The sequence below is a fragment of the Mustelus asterias genome, chromosome 16, assembly GCF_964213995.1.
Source record: "Mustelus asterias chromosome 16, sMusAst1.hap1.1, whole genome shotgun sequence".
Classification (NCBI taxonomy): Eukaryota; Metazoa; Chordata; class Chondrichthyes; order Carcharhiniformes; family Triakidae; genus Mustelus; species Mustelus asterias.
In genome coordinates, this window is record NC_135816.1 from 13,608,350 (window position 1) to 13,635,212 (window position 26,863).

At 49.9% G+C, this 26,863-nt stretch overlaps 1 protein-coding gene and 1 non-coding gene across 6 annotated transcripts; both read left to right on the plus strand.

Moving 5' to 3' along the window:
- The first annotated feature begins 9,062 nt into the window (after nt 1-9,062).
- trnas-uga (transfer RNA serine (anticodon UGA)) lies at nt 9,063-9,144 on the plus strand. Its single transcript has one exon. It is a non-coding gene; the product is annotated as a tRNA-Ser (tRNA).
- Nucleotides 9,145-16,025: 6,881 nt separating this feature from the next.
- Nucleotides 16,026-22,974, plus strand: med7 (mediator complex subunit 7). Of its 5 annotated transcripts, none has more exons than XM_078231812.1 (2): nt 16,026-16,065; nt 21,005-22,974. In XM_078231812.1, the coding sequence occupies exon 2, from the start codon at nt 21,026-21,028 to the stop codon at nt 21,713-21,715; it is 690 nt and encodes a 229-aa protein (XP_078087938.1). In that variant the 5' UTR covers nt 16,026-16,065; nt 21,005-21,025; the 3' UTR covers nt 21,716-22,974. The 5 variants fall into 5 exon arrangements, with proteins under 5 accessions (XP_078087938.1, XP_078087936.1, XP_078087940.1 ...); XM_078231810.1 differs by having other exon boundaries at nt 16,057-16,300; XM_078231814.1 differs by lacking the exon at nt 16,026-16,065 and adding an exon at nt 16,079-16,251.
- Nucleotides 22,975-26,863: the final 3,889 nt, after the last annotated feature.

The following is a 26,863-nucleotide window of genomic DNA, read 5'->3' on the forward strand; positions in this document are numbered from 1 at the left end:
TTCCTCTGACAGTGCAGCACTCCCTCAGTACTGCCCCTCTGAAAGTGCAGCACTCCGTCAGTACTGACCCTCTGACAGTGCGGAACTCCCTCAGTATTGTCCCTCTGACAGTGCAGCACTCCCTCAGTACTGACCCTCTGACAGTGCAGCACTCCCTCAGTACTGACCCTCTGACAGTGCTGCACTCCCTCAGTACTGACCCACTGACAGTGCAGCACTCTCTCAGTTCTGCCTCTCCGACTGTGCAGCACTCCCTCAGTGCTGACCCTCTGACAGTGCAGCACTCCCTCAGTACTGACCCTCTGACAGTGCGGAACTCCCTCAGTGCTGACTCTCTGACAGTGCAGCGCTCCCTCAGTACTGTCCCTCTGACAGAGCAGCACTCCCTCAGTACTGACCCTCTGACAGTGCAGCACTGCCTCAGTACTGTTCCTCTGACAGTGCAGCACTCCCTCAGTACTGCCCCTCTGAAAGTGCAGCACTCCGTCAGTACTGACCCTCTGACAGTGCGGAACTCCCTCAGTGCTGACTCTCTGACAGTGCAGCACTCCTTCAATACTGACCCTCTGACAGTGCAGCATTCCCTCAGTACTGATCCTCTGACAGTGCAGCACTCCCTCAGTACTGACCCTCTGACAGTGCGGAACTCCCTAAGTGCTGACCCTCTGACAGTGCAGTACTCGCTCAGTACTGACCCTCTGACAGTGCAGCACTCCCTCAGTATTGTCCCTCTGACAGTGCAGCACTCCCTCAGTAATGCCCGTCTGCCAGTGCAGCACTCCCTCAGTACTGTCTCTCTGACAGTGCGGCCCTCCCTCTGTACTGACCCTCTGACAGTGCAGCACTCCCTCAGTACTGTCTCTCTGACAGTGCGGCATTCCCTCTGTACTGACCTTCTGACAGTGCAGCACTCCCTCTGTACTGCCCCTCTGCCAGTGCAGCACTCCCTCAGTACTGTCTCTCTGACAGTGCAGCACTCCCTCAGTACTGTCTCTCTGACAGTGCGGCATTCCCTCAGTACTGACCCTCTGACAGTGCAGCACTCCCTCAGTACTGCCCCTCTGCCAGTGCAGCACTCCCTCAGTACTGACTCTCTGACAGTGCAGCACTCCCTCAGTACTGACCCTCTGACAGTGCAGCACTCCCTCAGTACTGACCCTGACAGTGCAGCACTCCCTCAGTACTGTCTCTCTGACAGTGCAGCACTCCCTCAGTACTGACCCTCTGACAGTGCAGTACTCCCTCAGTACTGACCCTCTGACAGTGCAGCACTCCCTCAGTACTGACCCTGACAGTGCAGCACTCCCTCAGTACTGTCTCTCTGACAGTGCAGCACTCCCTCAGTACTGACCCTCTGACAGTGCAGCACTCCCTCAGTACTGACCCTCTGACAGTGCAGCACTCCCTCAGTACTGACCCTCTGACAGTGCAGCACTCCCTCAGTACTGACCCTCTGACAGTGCAGCACTCCCTCAGTACTGACCCTCTGACAGTGCAGCACTCCCTCAGTACTGTCTCTCTGACAGTGCAGCACTCCCTCAGTACTGACCCTCTGACAGTGCAGCACTCCCTCAGTACTGACCCTCTGACAGTGCAGCACTCCCTCAGTACTGACCCTCTGACAGTGCAGCACTCCCTCAGTACTGACCCTCTGACAGTGCAGCACTCCCTCAGTACTGACCCTCTGACAGTGCAGCACTCCCTCAGTACTGACCCTGACAGTGCAGCACTCCCTCAGTACTGACCCTCTGACAGTGCAGTACTCCCTCAGTACTGACCCTCTGACAGTGCAGTACTCCCTCAGTACTGACCCTCTGACAGTGCAGCACTCCCTCAGTACTGACCCTCTGACAGTGCAGCACTCCCTCAGTACTGTCTCTCTGACAGTGCAGCACTCCCTCAGTACTGACCCTCTGACAGTGCAGCACTCCCTCAGTACTGACCCTCTGACAGTGCAGCACTCCCTCAGTACTGACCCTCTGACAGTGCAGCACTCCCTCAGTACTGACCCTCTGACAGTGCAGCACTCCCTCAGTACTGACCCTCTGACAGTGCAGCACTCCCTCAGTACTGACCCTGACAGTGCAGCACTCCCTCAGTACTGTCTCTCTGACAGTGCAGCACTCCCTCAGTACTGACCCTCTGACAGTGCAGTACTCCCTCAGTACTGACCCTCTGACAGTGCAGTACTCCCTCAGTACTGTCTCTCTGACAGTGCAGCACACCCTCAGTACTGACCCTCTGACAGTGCAGCACTCCCTCAGTACTGACCCTCTGACAGTGCAGCACTCCCTCAGTACTGACCCTGACAGTGCAGCACTCCCTCAGTACTGTCTCTCTGACAGTGCAGCACTCCCTCAGTACTGACCCTCTGACAGTGCAGCATTCCCTCAGTACTGACCCTCTGACCGTGCAGCATTCCCTCAGTACTGTCCCTCTGACAGTGCAGCATTCCCTTAGTATTGTCCCTCTGACAGTGCAGCACTCCCTCAGTACTGACTCTCTGACAGTGCAGCACTCCCTCAGTACTGACCCTCTGACAGTGCAGCACTCCCTCAGTACTGACCCTCTGACAGTGCAGCACTCCCTCAGTACTGACCCTGACAGTGCAGCACTCCCTCAGTACTGTCTCTCTGACAGTGCAGCACTCCCTCAGTACTGACCCTCTGACAGTGCAGTACTCCCTCAGTACTGACCCTCTGACAGTGCAGCACTCCCTCAGTACTGACCCTCTGTCAGAGTTTCAGTACTGAGGGAGTGCTGCACTGTCAGAGGAGTAGTACTGAGGGAGTGCAGCACTCCCTCAGTACTGACCCTCTGACAGTGCGGAACTCCCTCAGTGCTGACTCTCTGACAGTGCAGCGCTCCCTCAGTACTGTCCCTCTGACAGAGCAGCACTCCCTCAGTCCTGACCCTCTGACAGTGCAGCACTGCCTCAGTACTGTTCCTCTGACAGTGCAGCACTCCCTCAGTACTGCCCCTCTGAAAGTGCAGCACTCCGTCAGTACTGACCCTCTGACAGTGCGGAACTCCCTCAGTATTGTCCCTCTGACAGTGCAGCACTCCCTCAGTACTGACTCTCTGACAGTGCAGCACTCCTTCAGTACTGACCCTCTGACAGTGCAGCACTCCCCCAGTACTGACCCTCTGACAGTGCTGCACTCCCTCAGTACTGACCCACTGACAGTGCAGCACTCTCTCAGTTCTGCCTCTCCGACTGTGCAGCACTCCCTCAGTGCTGACCCTCTGACAGTGCAGCACTCCCTCAGTACTGACCCTCTGACAGTGCGGAACTCCCTCAGTGCTGACTCTCTGACAGTGCAGCGCTCCCTCAGTACTGTCCCTCTGACAGAGCAGCACTCCCTCAGTACTGACCCTCTGACAGTGCAGCACTGCCTCAGTACTGTTCCTCTGACAGTGCAGCACTCCCTCAGTACTGCCCCTCTGAAAGTGCAGCACTCCGTCAGTACTGACCCTCTGACAGTGCGGAACTCCCTCAGTGCTGACTCTCTGACAGTGCAGCACTCCTTCAGTACTGTCCCTCTGACAGTGCAGCACTCCCTCAGTACTGCCCCTCTGAAAGTGCAGCACTCCCTCAGTACTGACCCTCTGACAGTGCGGAACTCCCTAAGTGCTGACCCTCTGACAGTGCAGAACTCGCTCAGTACTGACCCTCTGACAGTGCAGCATTCCCTCAGTATTGTCCCTCTGACAGTGCAGCACTCCCTCAGTACTGCCCGTCTGCCAGTGCAGCACTCCCTCAGTACTGTCTCTCTGACAGTGCAGCCCTCCCTCTGTACTGACCCTCTGACAGTGCAGCACTCCCTCAGTACTGTCTCTCTGACAGTGCGGCATTCCCTCTGTACTGACCTTCTGACAGTGCAGCACTCCCTCTGTACTGCCCCTCTGCCAGTGCAGCACTCCCTCAGTACTGTCTCTCTGCCAGTGCAGCACTCCCTCAGTACTGTCTCTCTGCCAGTGCAGCACTCCCTCAGTACTGTCTCTCTGACAGTGCAGCACTCCCTCTGTACTGCCCCTCTGCCAGTGCAGCACTCCCTCAGTACTGTCTCTCTGCCAGTGCAGCACTCCCTCAGTACTGTCTCTCTGACAGTGCAGCACTCCCTCTGTACTGACCCTCTGACAGTGCAACACTCCCTCAGTACTGTCTCTCTGACAGTGCGGCATTCCCTCTGTACTGACCTTCTGACAGTGCAGCACTCCCTCTGTACTGCCCCTCTGCCAGTGCAGCACTCCCTCAGTACTGACCCTCTGACAGTGCAGCACTTCTTGAACCCATCTGAGAGAAGGGTATTAATGTTTGTCAGGGGCTAAGACCTCACACTTTATATATTTATAAATTATACCTTGATATCCTTGAGGCTAATTTCAAACATTAAAAAGGACCTATTTTAAAATGGCGGCAGCTTTATCTGTCTGTGATCCTCAAGCAATAAGATTTAATATCATAGCCTTTCAGAAACTGACATCTCGTTATTTCTGACGAGACCCTGATGACCTCCTATGTGCTGCAGAGACCAAATTCAAAGGGAACTATACAAAGGTCATCTATTTTTCGTAAGCCAGACCTGGCCAACTGCCTTCATCTGCTAGGACAAAGGACCCTACAGCCTCCCACTAAGACTTAATGGTTAGAACATTAGCTATCTCCGGAACCCAGACAAAGGAATACACATCCTTTGTGAAAGCCAGTGTGGAGAGATGGGAGTCATGTGGCATTAATCCCTAGCTAGTGGAACCAGTAATATTGCCTCATGGGACTGAGGTAGCTCAGGCTGCCATTTTTCCATCTATCGAGCAGCAACACAGAAAAGGGGCTGTGCCCAGATCAATATCTGGTCCCAAACTATAAAAGTTCTACTTTATAAAGTAAAGTTACAGTTTTGTGCCATTGTCTACAAGGCTGATTCATCCCTGCTTGCCTATCTAATTGTGGAATTCATCACTACTGGAAAAGTGAATTATCCAGCATTGGTTTTCAACCTGCCCACCTGTGTGAAGGAATACACCATTAGAGTTTAAATCTGCACTCTGAATTTACATGAAGCAATAATAATTTTTTCCGTGGTCTTTATTCTGTACATTGTTCTTTTTCCATCCCTCTTTTACTGTTTGATTGCACAGGTGCTGTGAATCTCCCTCTTTTTGAGCGTGTGCAAATAAAGTAACCCTCTGAGTTTATCCTGTATTGAGTTTCCTGTGGGGTTATTGATAAAAATTGGGATCACATCAATACTGCGGGGAGGTTGGGCACACCACCATTAATAAAGGGGGAAGCAAATCTAAACACCTTTCTGTTTACAGATGGATAGTGAGAGGAGAAATCAAGGCCGTTTACATTAACCCCCTCTGTGGGAGTTCTTGTGGTTGAGTGCGCTGCTTGAGGGAGAGTACTGAGAGAATGCTGCACTGCTGGTGGGGTGGTACTGAGGGAGTGCTGCATTGTTGGGGTGGGGCTAATATTGAGGAAGTGTTGGACTGTTAGAGGGGCTGTATTGATGGAGTATTTACTGTCATAAGGACAGTACTGAGGAAACTGTACTCTTGGAGAGGCAGTATTTAGGCAGCACTGCACTATCAGTGCTGAGGGAGTGCTGCACTGTTGTAGGGGCTGTACTGAGGGGTTGCTGAACTATAGGAGGGATAGTATTGAGAGAGTACTGTACTGTTGGAGGGGCAGTCCTGAGGGAAGGCTGCATGGTCAACGAAACCGCCTTCTAGATGTTACTCTGAGGCCTTATCTGCCTTCCCAGGTGGGATCCCCATGACAATATTTATCCCCTAATTGACATCATTATCTGGTCAGGGTAACAATGTTATTTGTGGGATGTTGCTGTGTGTAAATTGGCTGCTGCAACACCTGCTGGGTGGGGCACGGCGGCACAGTGGTTAGCACTGCTGCCTCACAGGGCCAGGACCCGGGTTCAATTCCTGGCTTGGGTCACTGTCTGTGTGGAGTCTGCACATTCTCCCCGTGTCTGCGTGGGTTTCCTCTGGATGCTCCGGTTTTCTCTCACAGTCCGAAAGACGTGCTGGTTAGGTGCATTGGCCATGCTAAATTCTCCCTCAGTAAAGTAAAAGTTTATTTATTAGTGTCACAAGTGGGCTTATATTAACATTGCAATGAAGTTACCGTGAAAATCTCCTAGTCGTCACACTCCAGCACCTGTTCGGGTACACTGAGGGAGAATTTAGCACGGCCAATGCACCTAACCTGCACATCTTTCGGACTGTGGGAGGAAACCGGAGCATCCAGAGGAAACCCACGCAGACACGGGGAGAATGTGCAGACTCCACACAGACAGTGACCCAAGCCGGGAATCAAACCTGGGTCCCTGGCGGCGTGAGGCACCGTGCCACCCTGTACCCAAAAAGGTGCCGGAATGTGGTGATTCGGGGATTTTCACAGTAACTTCATTGCAGTGTTAATGTAAGCCTACTGGTGACACTAATAAATAAACTTTTCAAACTAAACTAAATATTGTAACAGTGACCGCACTTTCAAAGTCCTGCAGTGACTAAAGAGTTTTGGGACATTCTGTTTCCATTCAATTCTATTCTGCTGTCCTGTGCAACAAATAAAATGCATTGTGCAACTTATCACCAATCAATGAAGAATTTGATATGGATTGGGCAGTTTTACTGTTGGGAATAAAACCTTATCAGGAAAATCAACTGCTCAGAAAGGAGTCTCTTTCCAACAGGAAGGAGACAATGAAAAATCAATCGGGTGAGAGGAAACAGAGTTTCCAGCTTTTATTTACAACTTTCACTCTGAAGGCAGTGTCGCAGAGTTGAAGAATCGGAGGGGACTTGAGAGCGTGGATGCTGAGAGGGTGGTTCCCCTCATTGGGGATCTGTAACTGTAAAGTACAGTTTCAAAATGAGGGGCCTTGCAGAGATGAGGAGGAATTTCTTCTTGAGAGGTCATCCATCTTTGTAATTCTGTACCCCAGAGTGTGGGGCAGGCTGGGTGGCTGAATATATTCAAGGCTGAGTTAGATCGATTTAACCGACAAGGGAGGGAAGGGTCAAGGGTCAGATGGGGGGGGGGGGGGGATGGGGGCAAGTGGGAAATTGGAGTTAAGGCCACAGTCAGATCAACCATGATCTTATTGAATGATGGAGCAGACTTGAAGGGCCGAATGGCCTTTTTCCCCCCCTCCTATTTCTGATTTTCTGATGTTAACTTTCAAATAACGGGGATTGTTGCACATTTATGGCGTGATTGTCTCCACCCACCCCTGAACCCGTCTCCAGCCCTGTAAAATCTACACAATCTCAATTCCAGTCTTTTGAGCATCCTTCATTTTAAACACTCTGCCATCCATTGGCGGCTGTGCCTCTGGCTTCCCGCAGGCTCACAGCTCTTGAAATTCCCTCTCTAAAACTCTCCGCCGCTCTGAGCAACTCCTCACTCGTGGCTCAGTGTCAAGTTTTGTCTGACTGACGGCCCCTGGAATGCCTTGGAAGGTTTTTGCAAAGTTAACGGTGCTGTATAATAACAAATTGTCGGTCCTTCTGACAAGATTGAATAGAACAACAACTTATATTTCTATAACACTGCAAAAAAATTAAACCATCACAAGGCACTTTGTAGGAGCTGTATAAAACATAATATGACAAACCGTGCTTTGAAAAGTATCTTTGGACCTCCGATGGTTACAGATATAGGAAGGTTACTGGTTTATTCAAAAACCATTATATTGATGATGAGGAAGTAAAACAAGTAATCATAATTCATAACATGCGACCAAAAGAAATAGGAACAGGAGAAGGTCATTCAGCCCTGCTCCGCCATTCAATTTTAATTTTAATTGATTCATTATTGTCACATGTATTGGGATACAGTATTGTTTCTTGCGAGCTGTACAGACAAAACATACTGTTCGTAGAGTACATAGAGTTCAAGGTGAGGGGAGATGCGAGGAAAATCTTTTTTATCCAGAGGGTGGTACAGTCTGGAATGCGCTGCCTGGGAGGGTGGTGGAGGCAGGTTGCCTCACGTTCTTTAAGAAGTACTTGGATGAGCACTTGGCACATCATAACATTCAAGGCTGTGGGCCAAGTGCTGGTAAATGGGACTAAGTGGGAGTTTAGGTGTTTCTAATAGAAATCATAGAAACCCTACAGTGCAGAAGGAGGCCATTCGGCGGCACGGTAGCACAGTGGTTAGCACTGCTGCTTCACAGCTCCAGTGTCCCGGGTTCGATTCCCGGCTCGGGTCACTGTCTGTGTGGAGTTTGCACATTCTCCTCGTGTTTGCGTGGGTTTCCTCCGGGTGCTCCGGTTTCCTCCCACAGTCCAAAGATGTGCGGGTTAGGTTGATTGGCCAGGTTAAAATTGCCCCTGAGATGCGTAGGTTAGAGGGATTAGCGGGTAAATATGTGGGGGGTAGGGCCTGGGTGGGATTGTGGTCGGTGCAGACTCGATGGGCCGAATGGTCTCCTTCTGCACTGTAGGGTTTCTATGATTTCTATGATTTCTATGACTTGATTAGTTGTAAGTATTCGCATTCCAACCATTATTCATGTAAATTGAGTCTGTGTCTTTATATGCTCTGTTTGTGAACAGAATTCCCACTCACCTGAAGAAGGGGCTAAGAGCTCCGAAAGCTTGTGTGGCTTTTGCTACCAAATAAACCTGTTGGACTTTAACCTGGTGTTGTTCAACTTCTTACTGTTTTCTTCGAGTTACCAGGACACGCCCCCTGTGCCATGTCAATCACACCCCAAGCCCCGCCCCTCTCCCTATTCTCCCCGGCCCTGTCAATCAAAGGTTGAGCCCCGCCCCTCCCTATCTCCCCGACCCTGTCGATCAAAGGGTAAGCCCCGCCCCTTCGCCCCGCGCTCCCCGACCCTGTCAATCAAGGTTCTGGCCCCGCCCTCCCTTTTCTGGGGAACTGTTCGTCAAAGACTCAGCTCCGCCCCTCTCCCCCTTCTTTCCTGCGACCTGTCACTCACAGACTCAGCTCCGCCCATGGCAGTTCCAGCCCCGCCCCGCCTGTGCGCGGATGTAAAGCCGATGCCGGCTACCGCTCGTGTGCTGTGATGGCCGAGTGGTTAAGGCGTTGGACTTGAAATCCAATGGGGTCTCCCCGCGCAGGTTCGAACCCTGCTCGCAGCGATAAACATTTTGCACCAGTTTAATTAATCCTGAATTCCCTCAATCATTTCCGGCTCAATGAAAAGCCCATTGCTACATTCCTGATTAAATAAACCTTCAGCAATTGTGAATTAGTCAGGTTACAGTGCTGGAACTGCTGAGATTCTTTTGTTCAATTATTATCTATTGCTGTATAATAGTTTATATTTCACAGAATGATAGGTATTTGATCCTGAGTAAAAAAAAATAAAAGTCACAAACACTAATCATGTTCCATTAAAGGAAAGGGATGTTAAATTTAATGTTTTTTAATATTTAGTAAATTTTTAGAGCCTATTGCCTGCCCCCTGCAGGTAGAACATTGTACAGCACCACCAAAAGAGCAAGTGGAGTTAGAACCATAGAGACAATACACCACAGAAAGGGCCATTTGGCCCATCTTGTCCATGCTGTCCTAACCACACCCAGGCACCTTTTTCTCACCGGTGACCTGAGCCCAACATTTACCCCCCAACCAACATCGCTAAAATAAGATCATTTTTAAAAGTATTTACAAGGCTATTGTCACATTACTGTTGCTGGGATCTTGCTGTGCACTTATTGATTTGATTTATATGATATTGGAATAGTGTAGGTTAGATGGGCTTTAGATTGGTTTCGCAGGTCGGCGCAACATCGAGGGCCGAAGGGCCTGTACTGCGCTGTAATGTTCTATGTTCTATTATTGTCACATGTATTGGTATACAGTGAAAAGTATTGTTTCTTGCGAGCTATAGAGACACAGCATACCGTTCATAGAGAAGGAAAGGAGAGAGTGCAGAATGCAGTGTTACAGTCATAGCTAGGGTGTAGAGATAGATCAACTTAATGCGAGGTAGGTCCATTCAAACGTCTGACAGCAGCAGGGAAGAAGCTGTTGTTGAGTCGGTTGGTACATGACCTCAGACTTTTATATCTTTTTCCTGACGGAAGAAGGTGGAAGAGAGAATGCCCGGGGTGCGTGGGGTCCTTCATTATGTTGGTTGCTTTTCCGAGGCAGCGCGAAGGGTCGACAGAGCCGATGGATGGGAGGCTGGTTTGTGTGATGCACTGGGCCTCGTTCACATGTATTGGGATACAGTAAAAAGTATTGTTTCTTGCGCGCTATACAGACAAAGCATACTGTTCATAGAGTACATAGGGAAGAAGGAAAGGAGAGAGTGCAGAATATAGTGTTACAGTCATAGCTAGGGTGTAGAGAAAGATCAACTTAGTGTGAGGTAGGTCCATTCAAAAGGCTGACGGCAGCAGGGAAAATTTCCTGCCACCTTTTCTACATTACAACAGTGAAAGCACTTCAAAAATACGTCAGTGGCTGTGAAGCCTTTTCGATGATGGTGATTTGGGTGAAGTCTTGTTGGCAGGAATGTCTACTAGTCAACCCGCTGCTGGGACTGATCCCTGGGTGCGTGCTCAAATCCATAAACAAAATTAAAGACACACTCACAGTAACCCTGCCCAGTTTAGTAAAAGTTTACTTCCCTCCCTCCATTCATTGTACATACAGAATGAAATAGGCTGTGTGTCTGTGGCCGCCTGTACTGGGGCTATTCTTAAAGTGACAGATTCATCCCGAGAGAGGGTCAAACTGAGATAAAAGATAAAGCACTAATATAGAATGGTTACGAAACAGAAGAGGCCATTCAGCCCATTTTGTCCATGCTGGGTCCCTGCAATAGCATCAGCCAATCTTGGGGAGTATGTCAGTTGTGAGGGACGAAGACCTCACATGGTATTTTTTATAAAATATATATGGATATGATCATCGCTATTTCTAAACTTTAAAACTCAACAGAGAACTTTAAAATGGCCAAACCGATGTATGGCTGTCTCCCCCAAGCAGAAGAAACTGTTTGTCAGTTTCAGGATAACTTGCAGCTCATTATCTCTGAACAGTCTCTCCTGACCCCTGTGGACCTTACAACCCAATTTCAAAGAGAGCTATGCAAAGGCCATCGACATTTACTAACCCAGGCTGGCCAGACGGGGATGGATCGACTGCTAAGAAAAAAGGCCCCACAAAATTCCTTTCAGTTCCCAATGGCTGAGATATTTAACAGTCTTGCCAGATGGTGGGTACACATCCTTTGTCAAAACCTGGGTGAGAGGTCACATGACATAGGTCTCTGGCTCCTGGAATAAGGAATATTGCCTTGTTGAACTGCATAGATCAATCTACTGTTTACAATCTAACCACAGATGATGAGCTGTGCGCAGGTGGAATACCAGGCCCCTGCGCCATCACCTATAGACTGATTCATCTTCGAGTGCCTATCTCACCACAGGAAGTCAATGCCACTGGAAAAGTTAATTATCCAGCATTGGTTTTCGACCCACCATGAAGGAATGAATACCTCATTGGACATTGATTGTGGATTCTGGAATTCACGTGAACCAATATTTTTTTTTCTCTGCAGTCTCTGCAATTACTCTTCCCCTCTCTGCTATCTGAGTGTGGAGGCACTGATGTGACCCTCCGTTTGCAGATTGAATGTGTGTCAATAAACCAGCCATTTTTCAATACATTCAAACTTGAGTTTGCTGTGGGGTTATTGATAGAAAATTCAATCACACCCAACCCGAGGAATCAGTATATACACGGGGTCCCCAGGGAGTGTGTCAGTATTTACAGGGGGTCCCCGGGGAGTGTGTCAGTATTTACAGGGGAGTCCATGGGGAGTGTGCCAGTATTTACAGGTGGGTCCCCGGGGAGTGCGTCAGTATTTATACAGGGTCCCCGGAGAGTGTGTCAGTATTTACAGGGGGTCCCCAGGGAGTGTGTCAGTATTTACAGAGGGTCCCTGGGGAGTGTGTCAGTATTTACAGGGGAGTCCATGGGGAGTGTGCCAGTATTTACAGGTGGGTCCATGGGGAGTGTGCCAGTATTTACAGGTGGGTCCATGGGGAGTGTGTCAGTATTTACAGGGGGTCCCCGGGAGTGTGTCAGTATTTACAGAGGGTCCCTGGGGAGTGTGTCAGTATTTACAGGGGAGTCCATGGGGAGTGTGCCAGTATTTACAGGTGGGTCCATGGGGAGTGTGTCAATATTTACAGGGGGTCCCCGGGAGTGTGTCAGTATTTACAGGGGGTCCCCGGGGAGTGTGTCAGTATTTACAGGGACTTTTGAATGGACCTACCTATTTTTTATTCATTCGTGGGACATGGGCGTCGCTGGCTGGCCAGCATTTATTGCCCATCCCTAATTGTCCTTGAGAAGGTGGTGGTGAGCTGCCTTCTTGAATCGCTGCAGTCCACGTTCTGTGGGTTGACTCCCAATGCTGTTAGGGAGAGAATTCCAGGATTTTGACCCAACAACTGTGAAGAAACGGCGATATATTTCCAAGTCAGGACAGTGAGTGGCTTGGAGGGGAACTTGCAGGTGGTGTGCTCCCATGTATCTGCTGCCCTTGCCCTTCTAGATGGAAGTGGTTGTACTTTTGGAAGATGCTGTCCAAGGATCTTTGGTGAATTGCAGCAGTGCATCTTGTAGATAGCACACACTGCTGCTACTGAGTGTCGGTGGTGGAGGGAGTGGATGTTTGTGGATGGGGTGCCTATCAAGTGGACTGCTTTGTCCTGGATGGTGTTGAGCTTCTTGACTGTTGTTGGAACTGCACCCATCCAGGCAAGTGGGGAGTATTCCATCACACTCCTGACTTGTGTGGCACGGTAGCACAGTGGTTAGCAGGGGCGGCACGGTAGCACAGTGGTTAGCAGGGGCGGCACGGTAGCACAGTGGTTAGCACTGCTGCTTCACAGCTCCAGGGTCCTGGGTTCGATTCCCAGCTCGGGTCACTGTCTGTGTGGAGTTTGCACATTCTCCTCGTGTCAGTTCTCAGCAAAAATATATTCCAGCAAAAAACAAGGATTGTAAGAAAAGGGAGAACCAGCCGTGGATAACAAAGGAAATAAAGGAGAGTATTAAAATAAAAACAGCTGCGTACAGAGTGGCCAAAAATAGTGGAGAAACAAGTGATTGGGAAAAATTTAAGAAACAACAAAGAGAGACTAAGAAAGCGATAAAGAAAGGAAGGATAGACTATGAAGCTAGGCTAGCAATTAATATAAAAAATGATAGTAAAAGTTTTTATAAATATATAAAAAGGAATAGAGTGGCTAGAGTGAATGTTGGACCCTTGGAGGACGAGAGGGGGGAGTTAATAGTGGGAAATGAGGATATGGCTGAGTCTTTAAATAAGTTTTTTGTGTCGGTCTTCATGGTGGAGGACACAAATAGTTTGCCAAATATTAACGATAGAGGGTTGGCAGCAGGAGAAATACTTAATACGATTAATGTTACCAGAGAGGCAGTGCTGGGTAGACTAATGGGACTGAAGGTGGACAAGTCCCCGGGTCCGGATGGAATGCATCCCAGGGTATTGAAAGAAATGTCAGAGGTAATAGTGGATGCGTTAGTGATTATTTATCAAAACTCGTTGCATTCTGGGGTAGTGCCGGTTGATTGGAAAACGGCTAATGTTACGCCGCTGTTTAAAAAAGGAAGGAGACAAAAGGCGGGTAACTATAGGCCGGTCAGCTTAACGTCTGTAGTAGGGAAAATGCTGGAATCCATTATTAAAGAGGAGATAGCAGGGCATCTGGATAGAAATGGTTCGATCAATCAGACGCAGCATGGATTCATGAGAGGAAAGTCGTGCTTGACGAACATGTTGGATTTTTATGAAGATGTGACTAGGGCGGTTGATGGAGGAGAACCGGTGGATGCGGTGTTTTTGGATTTCCAAAAGGCGTTTGATAAGGTGCCCCATAAAAGGCTGCTGAAGAAGATTAGGGCACACGGAGTTGGGGGTAGTGTGTTAAAGTGGATTGGGGACTGGCTATCCGACAGGAAGCAAAGAGTCGGAATAAATGGGTGTTTTTCCGGTTGGAGGAAGGTAACTAGTGGCGTGCCGCAGGGATCGGTACTCGGGCCGCAACTATTTACCATTTATATAGATGATCTGGAGGAGGGGACGGAGTGTAGGGTAACGAAGTTTGCAGACGATACAAAGATAAGTGGAAAAGTGAATCGTGTGGAGGACGGAGAAGATCTGCAGAGAGATTTGGACAGGCTGAGTGAGTGGGCGAGGATATGGCAAATGGAGTATAACGTTGATAAATGCGAGGTTATACACTTTGGAGGAAATAATAACAAATGGGATTACTATCTCAATGGAAACAAATTAAAACATGCTACCGTGCAAAGGGACCTGGGGGTCCTTGTGCATGAGACGCAAAAGCCCAGTCTGCAGGTACAACAGGTGATCAAGAAGGCAAATGGGATGTTGGCCTATATTGCGAGGGGGATAGAATATAAAAGCAGGGATGTCTTGATGCACCTGTACAGGGCATTGGTGAGGCCGCAGCTGGAATACTGTGTGCAGTATTGGTCCCCTTATATGAGGAAGGATATATTGGCATTGGAGGGAGTGCAGAGAAGGTTCACCAGGTTGATACCGGAGATGAGGGGTTTGGATTATGAGGAGAGGCTGAGGAGATTGGGTTTGTACTCGTTGGAGTTTAGAAGGATGAGGGGGGATCTTATGGAGACTTATAAGATAATGCGGGGGCTGGATAGGGTGGAGGCGGAGAGATTCTTTCCACTTAGTAGGGAAGTTAAAACTAGAGGACACAGCCTCAAAATAAAGGGGGGTCGGTTTAAGACAGAGTTGAGGAGGAACTTCTTCTCTCAGAGGGTGGTGAATCTCTGGAATTCTCTGCCCACTGAGGTGGTGGAGGCTACCTCGCTGAATATGTTTAAAGCGCGGATGGATGGATTCCTGAGCGGTAAGGGAATTAAGGGTTATGGGGATCAGGCGGGTAAGTGGTACTGATCCACGTCAGATCAGCCATGATCTTATTGAATGGCGGGGCAGGCTCGAGGGGCTAGATGGCCTACTCCTGCTCCTATTTCTTATGTTCTTATGTTCTTATGTCTGCGTGGGTTTCCTCCGGGTGCTCCGGTTTCCTCCCACAGTCCAAAGATGTGCGGGTTAGGTTGATTGGCCAGGTTAAAAATTGCCCCTTCGAGTCCTGAGATGTGTAGGTTAGAGGGATTAGTGGGTAAATATGTGGGGGTAGGGCCTGGGTGGGATTGTGGTCGGTGCAGACTCGATGGGCCGAATGGCCTCCTTCTGCACTGTAGGGATTCTATGATTCTATGATGATTTCTATGATGTGTCTTGTAGATGGTGGGCAGGCTTTGGGGAGTCAGGAGGTGAGTTACTCGCCGCAGTAACCCCAGCCATAGTATCCCCAGCTCTTGTAGCCACTGTGTTTATGTGGTGAGTCCAGTTGAGTTTCTGGTCAATGGTAGCCCCAAGGATGTTGACAGTGGGGGATTCAGTGATGGTTACACCATTGAATGTCGAAGTTGATCTCTCTCTACACCCTAGGAAGAGGTGAAGAAGTTATGGGGAGAAAGCAGGATTAAGCTATTGAGTTGGACGATCAACCATGATCATGATGAATGCGGAGCAGGCTCGAAGGGCCAAATAGCCTCCTCCTGCTCCTATCTTTTATGTTTCTAGCTCTGACTGCAACACTATATTCTGCACTCTCTTGTATATTTCTCTATGAACGGTATGCTTTGTCAGTATAGTGCGCAAGAAACAATACTTTTCACTGTACACTAATACATGTGACAATAATAAATCAAATCAAATTAAATTAAATCAAATCAAAATCAAATGTGATCTTTGGAAGCTGTGCCTTTAAGAGTTGTGTGGTATCCAGTGCGCATGTCCGCACCATAGTCCCGCCCCCTCAGCCTGTGGGCGGGATCTATGACGATACTGTGATTGGCAGGGCTCCTGTCCAATCGGGTGCTGCAGCGGGCGGTCAATCACGTACCTGACGGCCAATAGGAGGGCAGGATATCTGGAGCCAGGCTTCGGCGGCGCGGTGAGTAGGAGAGGCCGAGGATGTGGCCCTGGCCCGGGGCTGGGCCTGGGCCTGGGGGTCCGGGACCTGGACATGGGGCCGGGGGCCTGAGCATTGGGTTTCAGTTTTTATTACCCGTTCCAAGTCCAGGGGACGCTCCCGGGCCGGAGCTCACTGTCGCGGGGAAAATCACCGCGACATCCCCGGGTTCATGTCCGCTCCCGTCTGGGGGGACAATTGCCCCATGGGTCTCGGGGTGGGTAATTGCCCCTTGGTCTTGGGGGGGGGGGATAATTGCCCCTTCGTCTTGGGGGGGGGGGATAATTGCCCCTTGGTCTTGGGGGGGGGGGATAATTGCCCCTTGGTCTTGGGGGGGGGGGATAATTGCCCCTTGGTCTTGGGGGGGGGGGATAATTGCCCCATGGGTCTTGGGGGGGGGGATAATTGCCCCATGGGTTCTGGGGGGGGGGGTAGATAATTGCCTCATGGGTTCTGGGGGGGGGGGGGGGTAGATAATTGCCCCTTGGTTCTGGGGGGGGGGGATAATTGCCCCATGGGTCTTGGAGGGGGGATAATTGCCCCTTGGTCTTGGGGGGGGGATAATTGCCCCATGGGTCTTGGAGGGGGGATAATTGCCCCTTGGTCTTGGGGGGGGGATAATTGCCCCATGGGTCTTGGGGGGGGATAATTGCCCCATGGGTTCTGGGGGGGGGGGGATAATTGCCCCTTGGTTCTGGGGGGGGGGATAATTGCCCCTTGGGTCTGGGGGGGGGATAATTTCCCCTTGGGTCTGAGGGGGAATAATTGCCCCTTGGGTCTGAGGGGGAATAATTGCCCCTTGGGTCTGGGGGGGGATAATTGCCCCTTGGGTCTGGGGGTGAATAATTGCCCCTTGGGTCTTGGGGGGGTGATAATTGCCCCATGGGTCTTGGGGTGGGGGGGGGTAATTGCCCCATGGGTCTGGGTGTGGGGGGGATAATTGTCCCTTGGGTCTGGGTGCTAACCACTGTGCTACTGTGCCGCCCGCTGCTGCTTCACAGCTCCAGGGACCTGGGTTCGAATCCCGGCTCGGGTCGCTGTCTGTGTGGAGTTTGCACATTCTCCCTGTGTCTGCGTGGGTTTCCTCCAGGTGCTCCGGTTTCCTCCCACAGTCCAAAGATGTGCGGGCTAGGTTGATTGGCCATACTAAATTGCCCTGTAGTGTCCCGGGATGCATGGGTTAGAGGGGTTAGTGGGTATATATGTAGGGATATGTGTATAGGGCCTGGGTGGGATTGTGGTTGGTGCAGACCCGATGGGCCGAATGGCCTCTTTCTGCACTGTAGGATTCTATGATTCTGGGTCTGGGTGGGGGGTTAATACCCCTCCCTATCTTTGATGTGGGGAGGTTATTAACCCTCCTGTATTTGGCAGGGTTTGTTCCCCTGTCTGTGGGGGCAATTTGTCCTCCCTCAGGTGGGGCATCTTATACCCCAGTCTGGGCACAGTGGGTTTGAGCCACCTTGTCTTGTCTTGGGGGGTTGGGGGGCGGGGGGGGGGGGGGGGGTGTAAATCTGTGTGTGGTGACAGTTATTCCCCACAGGGGGAAAGGAGTTGGTTTAATTCCTCTATTGGGGGGTGATTAGGAGGTGGACTATAATAATCCCCCCCCATCTGAGGAACTCAGTCCCACTGTCTGGGTTTGGGGTGGGTTGCAATTTAAACGTGTGTGGGTTTGGGGAAGTTTAACCATGTTGTATAGGGGCTTTTAACTTTAATGTTTGGCTGAGAAAGGATATTATTAAACTAGAAAGAGTGCAGAAAAGATTTACTAGGATGTTACCAGGATGTGATGTTTTGAGTTATAAGGAGAGGCTGGATAGACTGGGACTTTTTTCTCTGGAGCGTAGAAGGCTAAGGGGTGATCTTATAGCGGTCTATAAAATAATGAGGGGCACAGATCAGCTAGATAGTCAACTTCTTTTCCCAAAGGTAGGGAAGTCTAAAACTAGAGGGCATAGGTTTAAGGTGAGAGGGGAGAGATACAAAAGGGTCCAGAGGTGCAATTTTTTCACACAGAGGGTCTGGAACAAGCTGCCAGAGGTAGTAGTAGAAGCCGGTACAATTTTGTCTTTTCATAGAATCCCTACAGTGCAGAAGACAACCATTTGGCCCATCGAGTGTGCACTGACCACAATCCCATCCAGGCCCTATTCCTGTAACCCCACATATTTACCCTGCTCATCCCCCTGACACGAGGGTCAATTTATCACGGCCAATCAACCTAACCCATACACCTTCGGTCTGTGGGAGGAAACTGGAGCACCCACACAGACACGGGGAGAATGTACAAACTCCGCACAGACAGTGACCCGAGGCCGGAATTGAACCCGGGTCCCTGGTGCTGTGAGGCAGCAGTGCTAGCCACTGTGCCGTCCCAAAGGGGTGACATGGACAAGTTGGGCCGAAGGGCCTGTTTCCATGCTGTAAACCTCTATGACCCGAGGCCAGAATTGAACCCGGGTCCCTGGCATTGTGAGGCAGTTATGCTAACCACTATGCCACCGTGCCGCCTTTAAAAAGCATTTGGACAGTTACATGGGTAAGATGGGTACAGAGGGATATGGGCCAAATGTGGGCAATTGTGACTAGCTTAGTGGTTTTAAAAAAGGGCGGCATTGACAAGTTGGGCCGAAGGGCCTGTTTCCGTGCTGTAAACCTCTATGACTCAATGACTCTTAACACATTAGTGTGGGCTGGAGTAGCGTGGGCCCAGACTGGAAAGGATGCCCATTTCCTGCCCTTCATCGGCGTAACGATAATCACTTGCATTTATTGCAGCATTAGGAAAACCTTCCAAAGAGCTTCACAGGACTAATTATCAAACAGATTAACACTGAGCCACATGGGGAGGTATTAGGTGACCACAAATGTGGACAGTGAGATTTAAGCGACATCTTAAAGGAGAAGCGAGAGGTTTAGGGACGGGAATTTGGAGCATCGGAGAAAGGCAGAATTCTGTGGATGCTGCAAGTCTGAAATACATTTGTTGAGAATGTTGGAGATACTCAGCAGTTCTGGCAGCACACACAGAGAGTTAACGTTTCAGATTGCTGCCCCTTCACCAGAATCTGCTAGTTCCGGCTTTGGACTGAGGGCATGGCCACCAACAGCGATGGAATTAAAACTGGGGCTGTTCAAGAGGCCAGAATTTGAGGAGCGCAGAGGTTTCCAAGAGTTGCAAGGCTGGAGGAGATTACAGAGATGGGGTGGGGAGGGGTGGGACGGGCCGAAGGAGGGATTTGAACGCAGGAATGTGGAAGCACTGGAAAGAGTGCAGAGGAGATTTACCAGGATGCTGCCTAGTTTGGAGGGTAGGTCTTATGAGGAAAGGTTGAGGGAGCTAGGGCTGTTCTCTCTGGAGCGGAGGAGGCTGAGGGGAGACTTAATAGAGGTTTATAAAATGATGAAGGGGATAGATAGAGTGAACGTTCAAAGACTATTTCCTCGGGTGGATGGAGCTATTACAAGGGGGCATAACTAGGGTTCATGGTGGGAGATATAGGAAGGATATCAGAGGTAGGTTCTTTACGCAGAGAGTGGTTGGGGTGTGGAATGGACTGCCTGCAGTGATAGTGGAGTCAGACACCTTAGGAACATTTAAGCGGTTATTGGATAGGCACATGGAGCACACCAGGATGATAGGGAGTGGGATAGCTTGATCTTGGTTTCAGATAAAGCTCGGCACAACATCGTGGGCCGAAGGGCCTGTTCTGTGCTGCACTGTTCTATGTTCTATGAATGAAAATCTTAATGAGGCACTGGTGGCCCAGGAGCCAGTGTAGGTCAAAGAGCACAGGAGGTGACGTGTGAACCCAGACTGGGAGTGAGTTCTGACATGGGCAGCAGAGTCTTTGGAGAATGCAAGTTGGGAGGACAGCCAGGAGCGCAGTAAAATAGTCAAAGTCTGGAAGTAACAGGGGCATAGACGAAGAAATCGGTTGGATTTTTCTGAAAACCTGACAGCTTCGGAGTCTTACATACTGAGCGGCTCCTGGTATCCAATTATTTTTATTAAACAATTCAAATTCTCAAGCTGCATGGTGAGATTTAAACTTTGCATTGTGCAGATTAGTCTGTTATAATTTCTGTTCCACATTTGTATGATTGACCCACTCCAGTGACCCAGTAAGTCACTCGGTTCAAAGTCGCTAGACAGAATAACAGAGCCATGCACACCTGGCAGAGGTTCAGGAGGAAAGCTCAACACTGCAACATGGAAGGACAGCACAGTAGTTAGCATTGCTGCCTCACAGCACCAGGGACCCGGGTTCGATTTCTGGCTTGGGTCACTGTCTGTGCAGAGTCTGCACGTTCTCCTCGTGTCTGCGTGGGTTTCCTCCGGGTGCTCCTCCCACAGTCCGAAAGATGTGCTGGTTAGGTGCATTGGCCATGTTAAATTCTCTCTCAGTGTAACCGGGAATGTGGCGACGAGGGGATTTTCACAGTAACTTCATTGCAGTATTAATGTAAGCCTACTTGTGACACTAATAAAAATAAAAATTATATGGTGCCTAAAACAACTCAGCACATAGGAGAGGCTATCAGACAGAATTTGACACTGAACCACACAAAGAGATATTGAATCGGTGAGCGAGAGATTTAAAGAAATATCTTAAAGGAGAAACACAGGTTTAGGGTGGAAATTTTAGAGTTCAGGGTAGGTATGACCACCAGTGAAAATTGGGGATGAAAAGAGTCGCGAATTGGAGGAATGCAGAGATCTTTTAGGGCTGGAGGAGGTTACAGAAATAGACAAGGGGAATGCCAAGGAGGAATTTAAAAGTGAAGATCAGAATTTTAAAATGGAAACATTCACCTGCTTCTCTGCACAAGGGGATGGACAGTGAAATGTCAGCCTGGCCTAGGATAAGCAATGAAACAACAGCCTTCAGCTCATTCCACTTTTTGTTTCTTGTAGTTCCACTTCCATTTGAGTGCAATGGGTGAGCCACAGCAGGTGAGTGCGTTGCCCCTGCCTCCGGCGCAGTACTACAAGGAGTACACCGACGACAATGTCCGCAAAGGCTTTGCCCCTAAGCCCCCGCCTCCCATCAGGGACAGCTACACCATGTTCGGCAACCAGTTCCAGTGTGACGATTTGATAATCCGCCCTCTGGAGGGCCAGGGCATTGAGAGGCTGCACCCCTCGCAGTTCGACCACAAGAAGGAGCTTAAGAAGCTCAACATGTCCATCCTGGTGAATTTCCTGGACCTCCTGGACATCTTGATCAAAAGCCCCGGCAGCATCAAACGGGAGGAGAAGCTGGAGGATCTCAAACTCCTCTTTGTTCACATGCATCACCTGATTAACGAGTACCGCCCCCACCAGGCCAGGGAGACCCTGCGCGTCATGATGGAGGTGCAGAAGAGGCAGCGGCTGGAGACGGCCGAGCGCTTCCAGAAGCACCTGGACCGGGTGGTGGAGCTGATCCAGAGCAGCCTGTCCTCGCTGCCCGACGACCTGCCCGAGGCCGGGGGCCTCTTGGCCAAGGTGAAGGCCGAGCCCATGGATGTGGACGAACGGGTCTCCTGTGGGCAGGCGGAAACCGAGGTGGAGACTTTGTCGAAGAATGAGCAAGTTAGTGATAAAGATGCAGCCATGTGCGCCATCATTGACGATATGACATAGACATGGCTTCACTGACTGAGAAGAGGCTGGCACTGATAGAGCTGGTAGGATTTCAGTATAGTTACTCGTGGGTATGAGAAATTCTCATTCCAGTCTCTCCCCTTCAACCACAGTAGGATTATAGATGCGGATTGTATCTGGTGAGTAAGTACTGGAACGATTGGTGCCCATGACTTCAGGGAATGAATTTGCACAGATGTGTGTTGACTTAAAGAATTTGCTTTAATCCTTTTACAATCTTGTGCATTCCACATCCCCTCAGTGAAATGTTACATCCTGGTTTTCCTCATTTCCTTGCCTCCGGAGACATGTGTCCCGCTCATTTCCCACGCGTGCCAAGCGGTGAGGAGTCGCGTGCCGGGCGAGTGTTTCCTGGTTCGTATTTCCGTTTCGATTTGCTCCCTGAGTATCGAACACTGAACATCGCACTCCCGGCGTTACACATCAGGCGGGAGGCAGCACTGCCCTGGAGCGACCGACTTGCCGATGATGCTTTGGATTTGAGAAGAGGAAACTGTGTGTCCTCAGCCACCCCCCCCGCCCCCCTTCTCTGCTAACCTTGCCACAGCAATCCCATCCCACCCCAATTCTCTCCCCCTCCTCCCCGGGGGATGATGTTGCCCTGTTTGAGAATCAAGTAACTGTTTAAGTCATTGCCTGTTCACAGGTTCCCTCCTGAGGTATTTCTAATGTGAGAGTGTGAGCTGGGGGCGAGTGTAGGGAAACAGTGTGGACTGCAGCACAGTGTGCTCAATGTGCACATTGGGAATCGAGGTGATGGCCCCATGCCAGAAGAAAGTCGCTTGTGTGTGCTAACTGGCTGAATGCTCGTGCTGTGTTCACCTGGCTGTAAAGTCAGGTCCCACAAGCATGGGCTCCTGACCCTGAGTCTGTCCTTAAGTGGGTGCAGGATTCCCGGGGCACCTCCCCACCCCGGCTAACTGAATGGGACACTGGGTTTGTGGTTAACCTGCAGAAGATTAGGACAAAAGTCCAAGGGCAGGGTCGTGGTAAAAAGCCCCCTTTGGCCTGGCGGGTGTGAGATTTGCAGTAATAGTAATGCTGGGGTTTATCGAATGCTGGAAGTTGGTGCTTCTTAAAGGAAACAATTCTGTCTCAAAATAAAGGCAATGTTGCCCATTATTCAGTGAAATGCAACCTTCTTTCCCCTCCCCATGCTCATTCTTCTCCGAGCAAAACCTATTGCAGCTAATATGTTTGTATTTGTTTAAATTCCATTAAAGCACAGATTCGCTCTCTCTCTCACTCACCGCTCTGTTTATACACACCAACATAGAATCTGGAGGCGCTGACCAGAAGAATGATTCACCAATGGAAAGATAATGACTCTGAGGGATCAATCGTTATCATTTGGCTGGCAGAGGGAGTGCCGCACTGTCAGAGGATCAGTACTGAGGGAGTGCTGCACTGTCAGAGGGTCAGTACTGAGGGAGCGCTGCACTGTCAGAGGGTCAGTACTGAGGGAGCGCTGCACTGTCAGAGGGTCAGTACTGAGGGAGCGCTGCACTGTCAGAGGGTCAGTACTGAGGGAGTGCTGCACTGTCAGAGGGTCAGTACTGAGGAAGTGCTGCACTGTCGGAGGGTCAGTACTGAGGGAGTGCTGCACTGTCAGAGGGGCAGTACTGAGGGAGTGCTGCACTATCAGAGGGTCAGTACTGAAGGAGTGCTGCACTGTTGGAGGGTCAGTACTGAAGGAGTGCTGCACTGTCGGAGGGTCAGTACGGAGGGAGGGCTGCACTGTGAGAGGGTCAGTAAGGAGGGAGGGCTGCTACAGTCGGAATGGCCAGTACTGACGGAGTGCTGCATTGTCAGAGATTTGAGAAGGCAGGGTTTTCATGAATGACCTCAGCCGCTACGGGAATTGGCACCATGCTGTTAGCGTTGCTCTGCATCACAAACCAGCCGTCCACCCAACTGAGCTAAACGTGCAGCACTGTTGGAGGGATAGTGCTGAAGCAATGCTGCACTGTCATACGGGCAGTGCTGAGGGAGTGCTGCACTGTCGGAGGATCAGTGCTGAGGGAGTGCTGCACTGTCGGAGGATCAGTGCTGAGGGAGTGCTGCACTGTCGGAGGATCAGTGCTGAGGGAGTGCTGCACTGTCGGAGGATCAGTGCTGAGGGAGTGCTGCACTGTCATACGGGCAGTGCTGAGGGAGTGAAAGGTAAAATTGCTATGATCCCAGATGGCCATAGACTGGCGGATATTTAACCTGAGAATCACCACACCTCAGGCGAGGGGCAAGGTTGAGTAGGTGGGGCCTTCACGAATGACTTCAGCTGGTATGGGATTTGGCATCACACTGTTAGCGTCACTCTGCAACATGAACCAGCCATCCAGCCAACTGAGCTAAACGTGCAGCAGTGTTGGGAGGACTGATATGGAGGGAGTGCTGCAGTCTTGCAGGGGTTGTACTGAGAGAGTGCAGCGCTATCTGGGGGACAGATTTGAGGGAGTGCTGCACTATCCGAAGGGCAGTACCAAGGGAATGCAGCACTGTGGGAGGTGCCGTGTCTCAGACGGATCAGTCTGCTCTCTCTGGTGAAAGTAAACCAGTGCAAGAATATTATTTCCGATAACTGAGTGATTTATCCTGGCCTCTGTTTATCACGTTCACCCGTAACTTTCTCCTCCAGTTCCATCCAGAGCTTCCTCCTATTCCAATCTATCTGGAACGTTCCCCTGTTCCATAACCATCCGGAAAGTTCTATTCCACCCAGAAGATTCTGTCCCACATCTATCTGAAACTTTCATGTCCCACATCCTCTCAGGTCTCTGCACTTCTACAATTCTGGCCTCTTGAGCATTCCTTGATTTTAATTGCTCCATCATTGGCGGCCGTGCCTTCAGTTGCCTTGGCCCTGACCTCTGGAATTCCTTCCCTCAGCCCTTCTGCCCCTCTATCTTGCGTTCCCCTTTAAGATGTTGCTGAAAACCTCCCTCTTTGACCAAGGTTTTGGTCACCTGTCCACATATCCCGCTGACAAATTGTGTTGTTCCCACCTACAGTCCGAAAGACGTGCTGGTTAGGTGCAGTGGCTGTGCTAAATTCTCCCTCAGTGTACCTGAACAGGCGTCCCTGGGAACAGCCCATAGAGCACAGAGTCCCCATCCCTGTGAACAGCCTGTGGAGCACAGAGTCCCCATCCCTGGGAACACCCATAGACACAGAGTCCCCGTCCCTGGGAACAGCCTGTGGAGCACAGAGTCCCCGTCCCTGGGAACAGCCCATAGAGCACAGTGTCCCCGTCCCTGGGAACAGCCCATAGACACAGAGTCCCCGTCCCTGGGAACAGTCTGCAGAGCACAGAGTCCTGCGACATGGAGCTGCTCGGGATGAACCTCAACAAAAACCATTTCATCGCTCTCCAGACCTTCATTGCAAAGACACATTCCACAAGGAGGTGAGCACAGTAAGAAGTCTCACAACACCAGGTTAAAGTCCAACAGGTTTATGTGGAATCACGAGCTTTCAGAGCGCTGCCCCTTCATCACCTCATTAGCGATAGGCAGCTTGGTTTTGTGAAGGGGAGGCTGTGTCTTACAAACTTGATTAAGTTCTTTGAGGAAGTGACAAGAAAAATTGACCAGGGCATGGCAGTAGATGTTGTATACATGGACTTTAGTAAAGCCTTTAATAAGGTTCCTCATGATAGGCTCATACAGAAGGTGAAGTCATATAGGATCCGAGGTGAGCTGGTAAGATGGATACAAACCTGGCTTGGGCATAGAAAGCGGAAAGTAGCAGTGGAAGGATACTTTTCTAACTGGAGGTCTGTGACATGCGGTGTTCCACAAGGATCAGTGCTGGGGCCTCTGTAATATATATATAAATGATTTGGAGGAAAATGTAGGTGGTCTGATTAGTAAATTTGCAGATGATACAAAAATTTGGGGAGTAGCGGATAGTGAGGAGGATTGTCAGAGGATTCAGGAGGATATAAATCAGCTGGAGACCTGGGCTGAAAGATGGCAGATAGGATTTAACGCGGACAAATGAGAGGTGATGCAATTTGTAAGTTCTACTGCAGAAGGAAAGTATACAGTAAATGGTAGAGCCCTTAGAAATATTAGCATACAAAGGGATCTAGGTGTGGAGATCCACAGTTCCCTGGAGGTGGCAACTCAGGTGGACAAGGTGATCAAGAAGGTGTTTGCTGGCCTTGATCGATCGAGGCGTTGAGTATAGGAATTGGAAAATCATCTTGAGCTATATAAGACCTTGGTTAGGCCGCATTTGGAGTATTCTGGTCGCCACACTACTGGAAGGATGTTGATGCATTGGAAAGGGTGCAGAAGAGATTTACCAGGATGTTGCCTGGTTTGGAGGATATGGACTATGAAGAAAGTTTGAACAACTTGGATTGTTTTTGTTGGAGCAGAGGATGAGGGGGGGAGGGACCTGATAGAGGTTTATAAGATTATGACAGGCTTGGATAGAATGGATAGAATCTTTTTCCCAGGGCCGAGGATCAATTACTCGGGGGGCGTAGGTTGAGAGTGAGGGGGGGGGCAGAGTTTAAAAGAGATGTAAGGGGCAAGTTTTTCACACAGAGGGTGGGGAATGCCTGGAATGCGCTGCTGAAGGAATGGTGGAAGCAGATTCTATAACAACGCTCAAGAGGCATCTGGATAGATACATGAATAGGCAGCGAATAGAGGGATATGGACCATGTAGAGGCAAGAAAATATTAGAAAGGCATCTGTGTCAGCACAGACTTGGTGGGCCGAAGGGCCTGTTCCTGTACTGTACTGTTCTTCGTTGTTACCTATTGCTGGGTTTACATACTTCCAGCTCCGACCTTGACCAGTGAACATGCTCTTTTGGTGTTACCATTTTGTTGAAAGTTCATTTGCTTCTTCACCCCTTTAGCTCAGCCAGTTATTTTTGGCTTTTATACAGACTTTCTTCACATCAGCACGCAATCTGACGTATTCTGTACACCAGTGATCTTTCCATCATTTTCAACTGACTATTTTGCATTTAATCTTTTTGGACAGAGTTCATCCGATGCAGTCGATAGCGCTGCTGACCATCATGATGGCCATCTCTTTTACTTTGCTTACAAAAGCCTTGGGTTTCTCAGGATGAATTCCAGTTTTCTCTGAAGGTTTTTCACCATTCTTT

Bases quoted from the DNA above. Each gene is read 5' to 3' on its own strand.
- med7 (XM_078231810.1), top strand. From the start codon at position 16,256: ATGTCCGCTCCCGTCTGGGGGGACAATTGCCCCATGGGTCTCGGG. The intron at 16,301-21,004 runs GTGGGTAATTGC...TGTTTCTTGTAG, and splicing joins ATTGCCCCATGGGTCTCGGG to TTCCACTTCCATTTGAGTGC.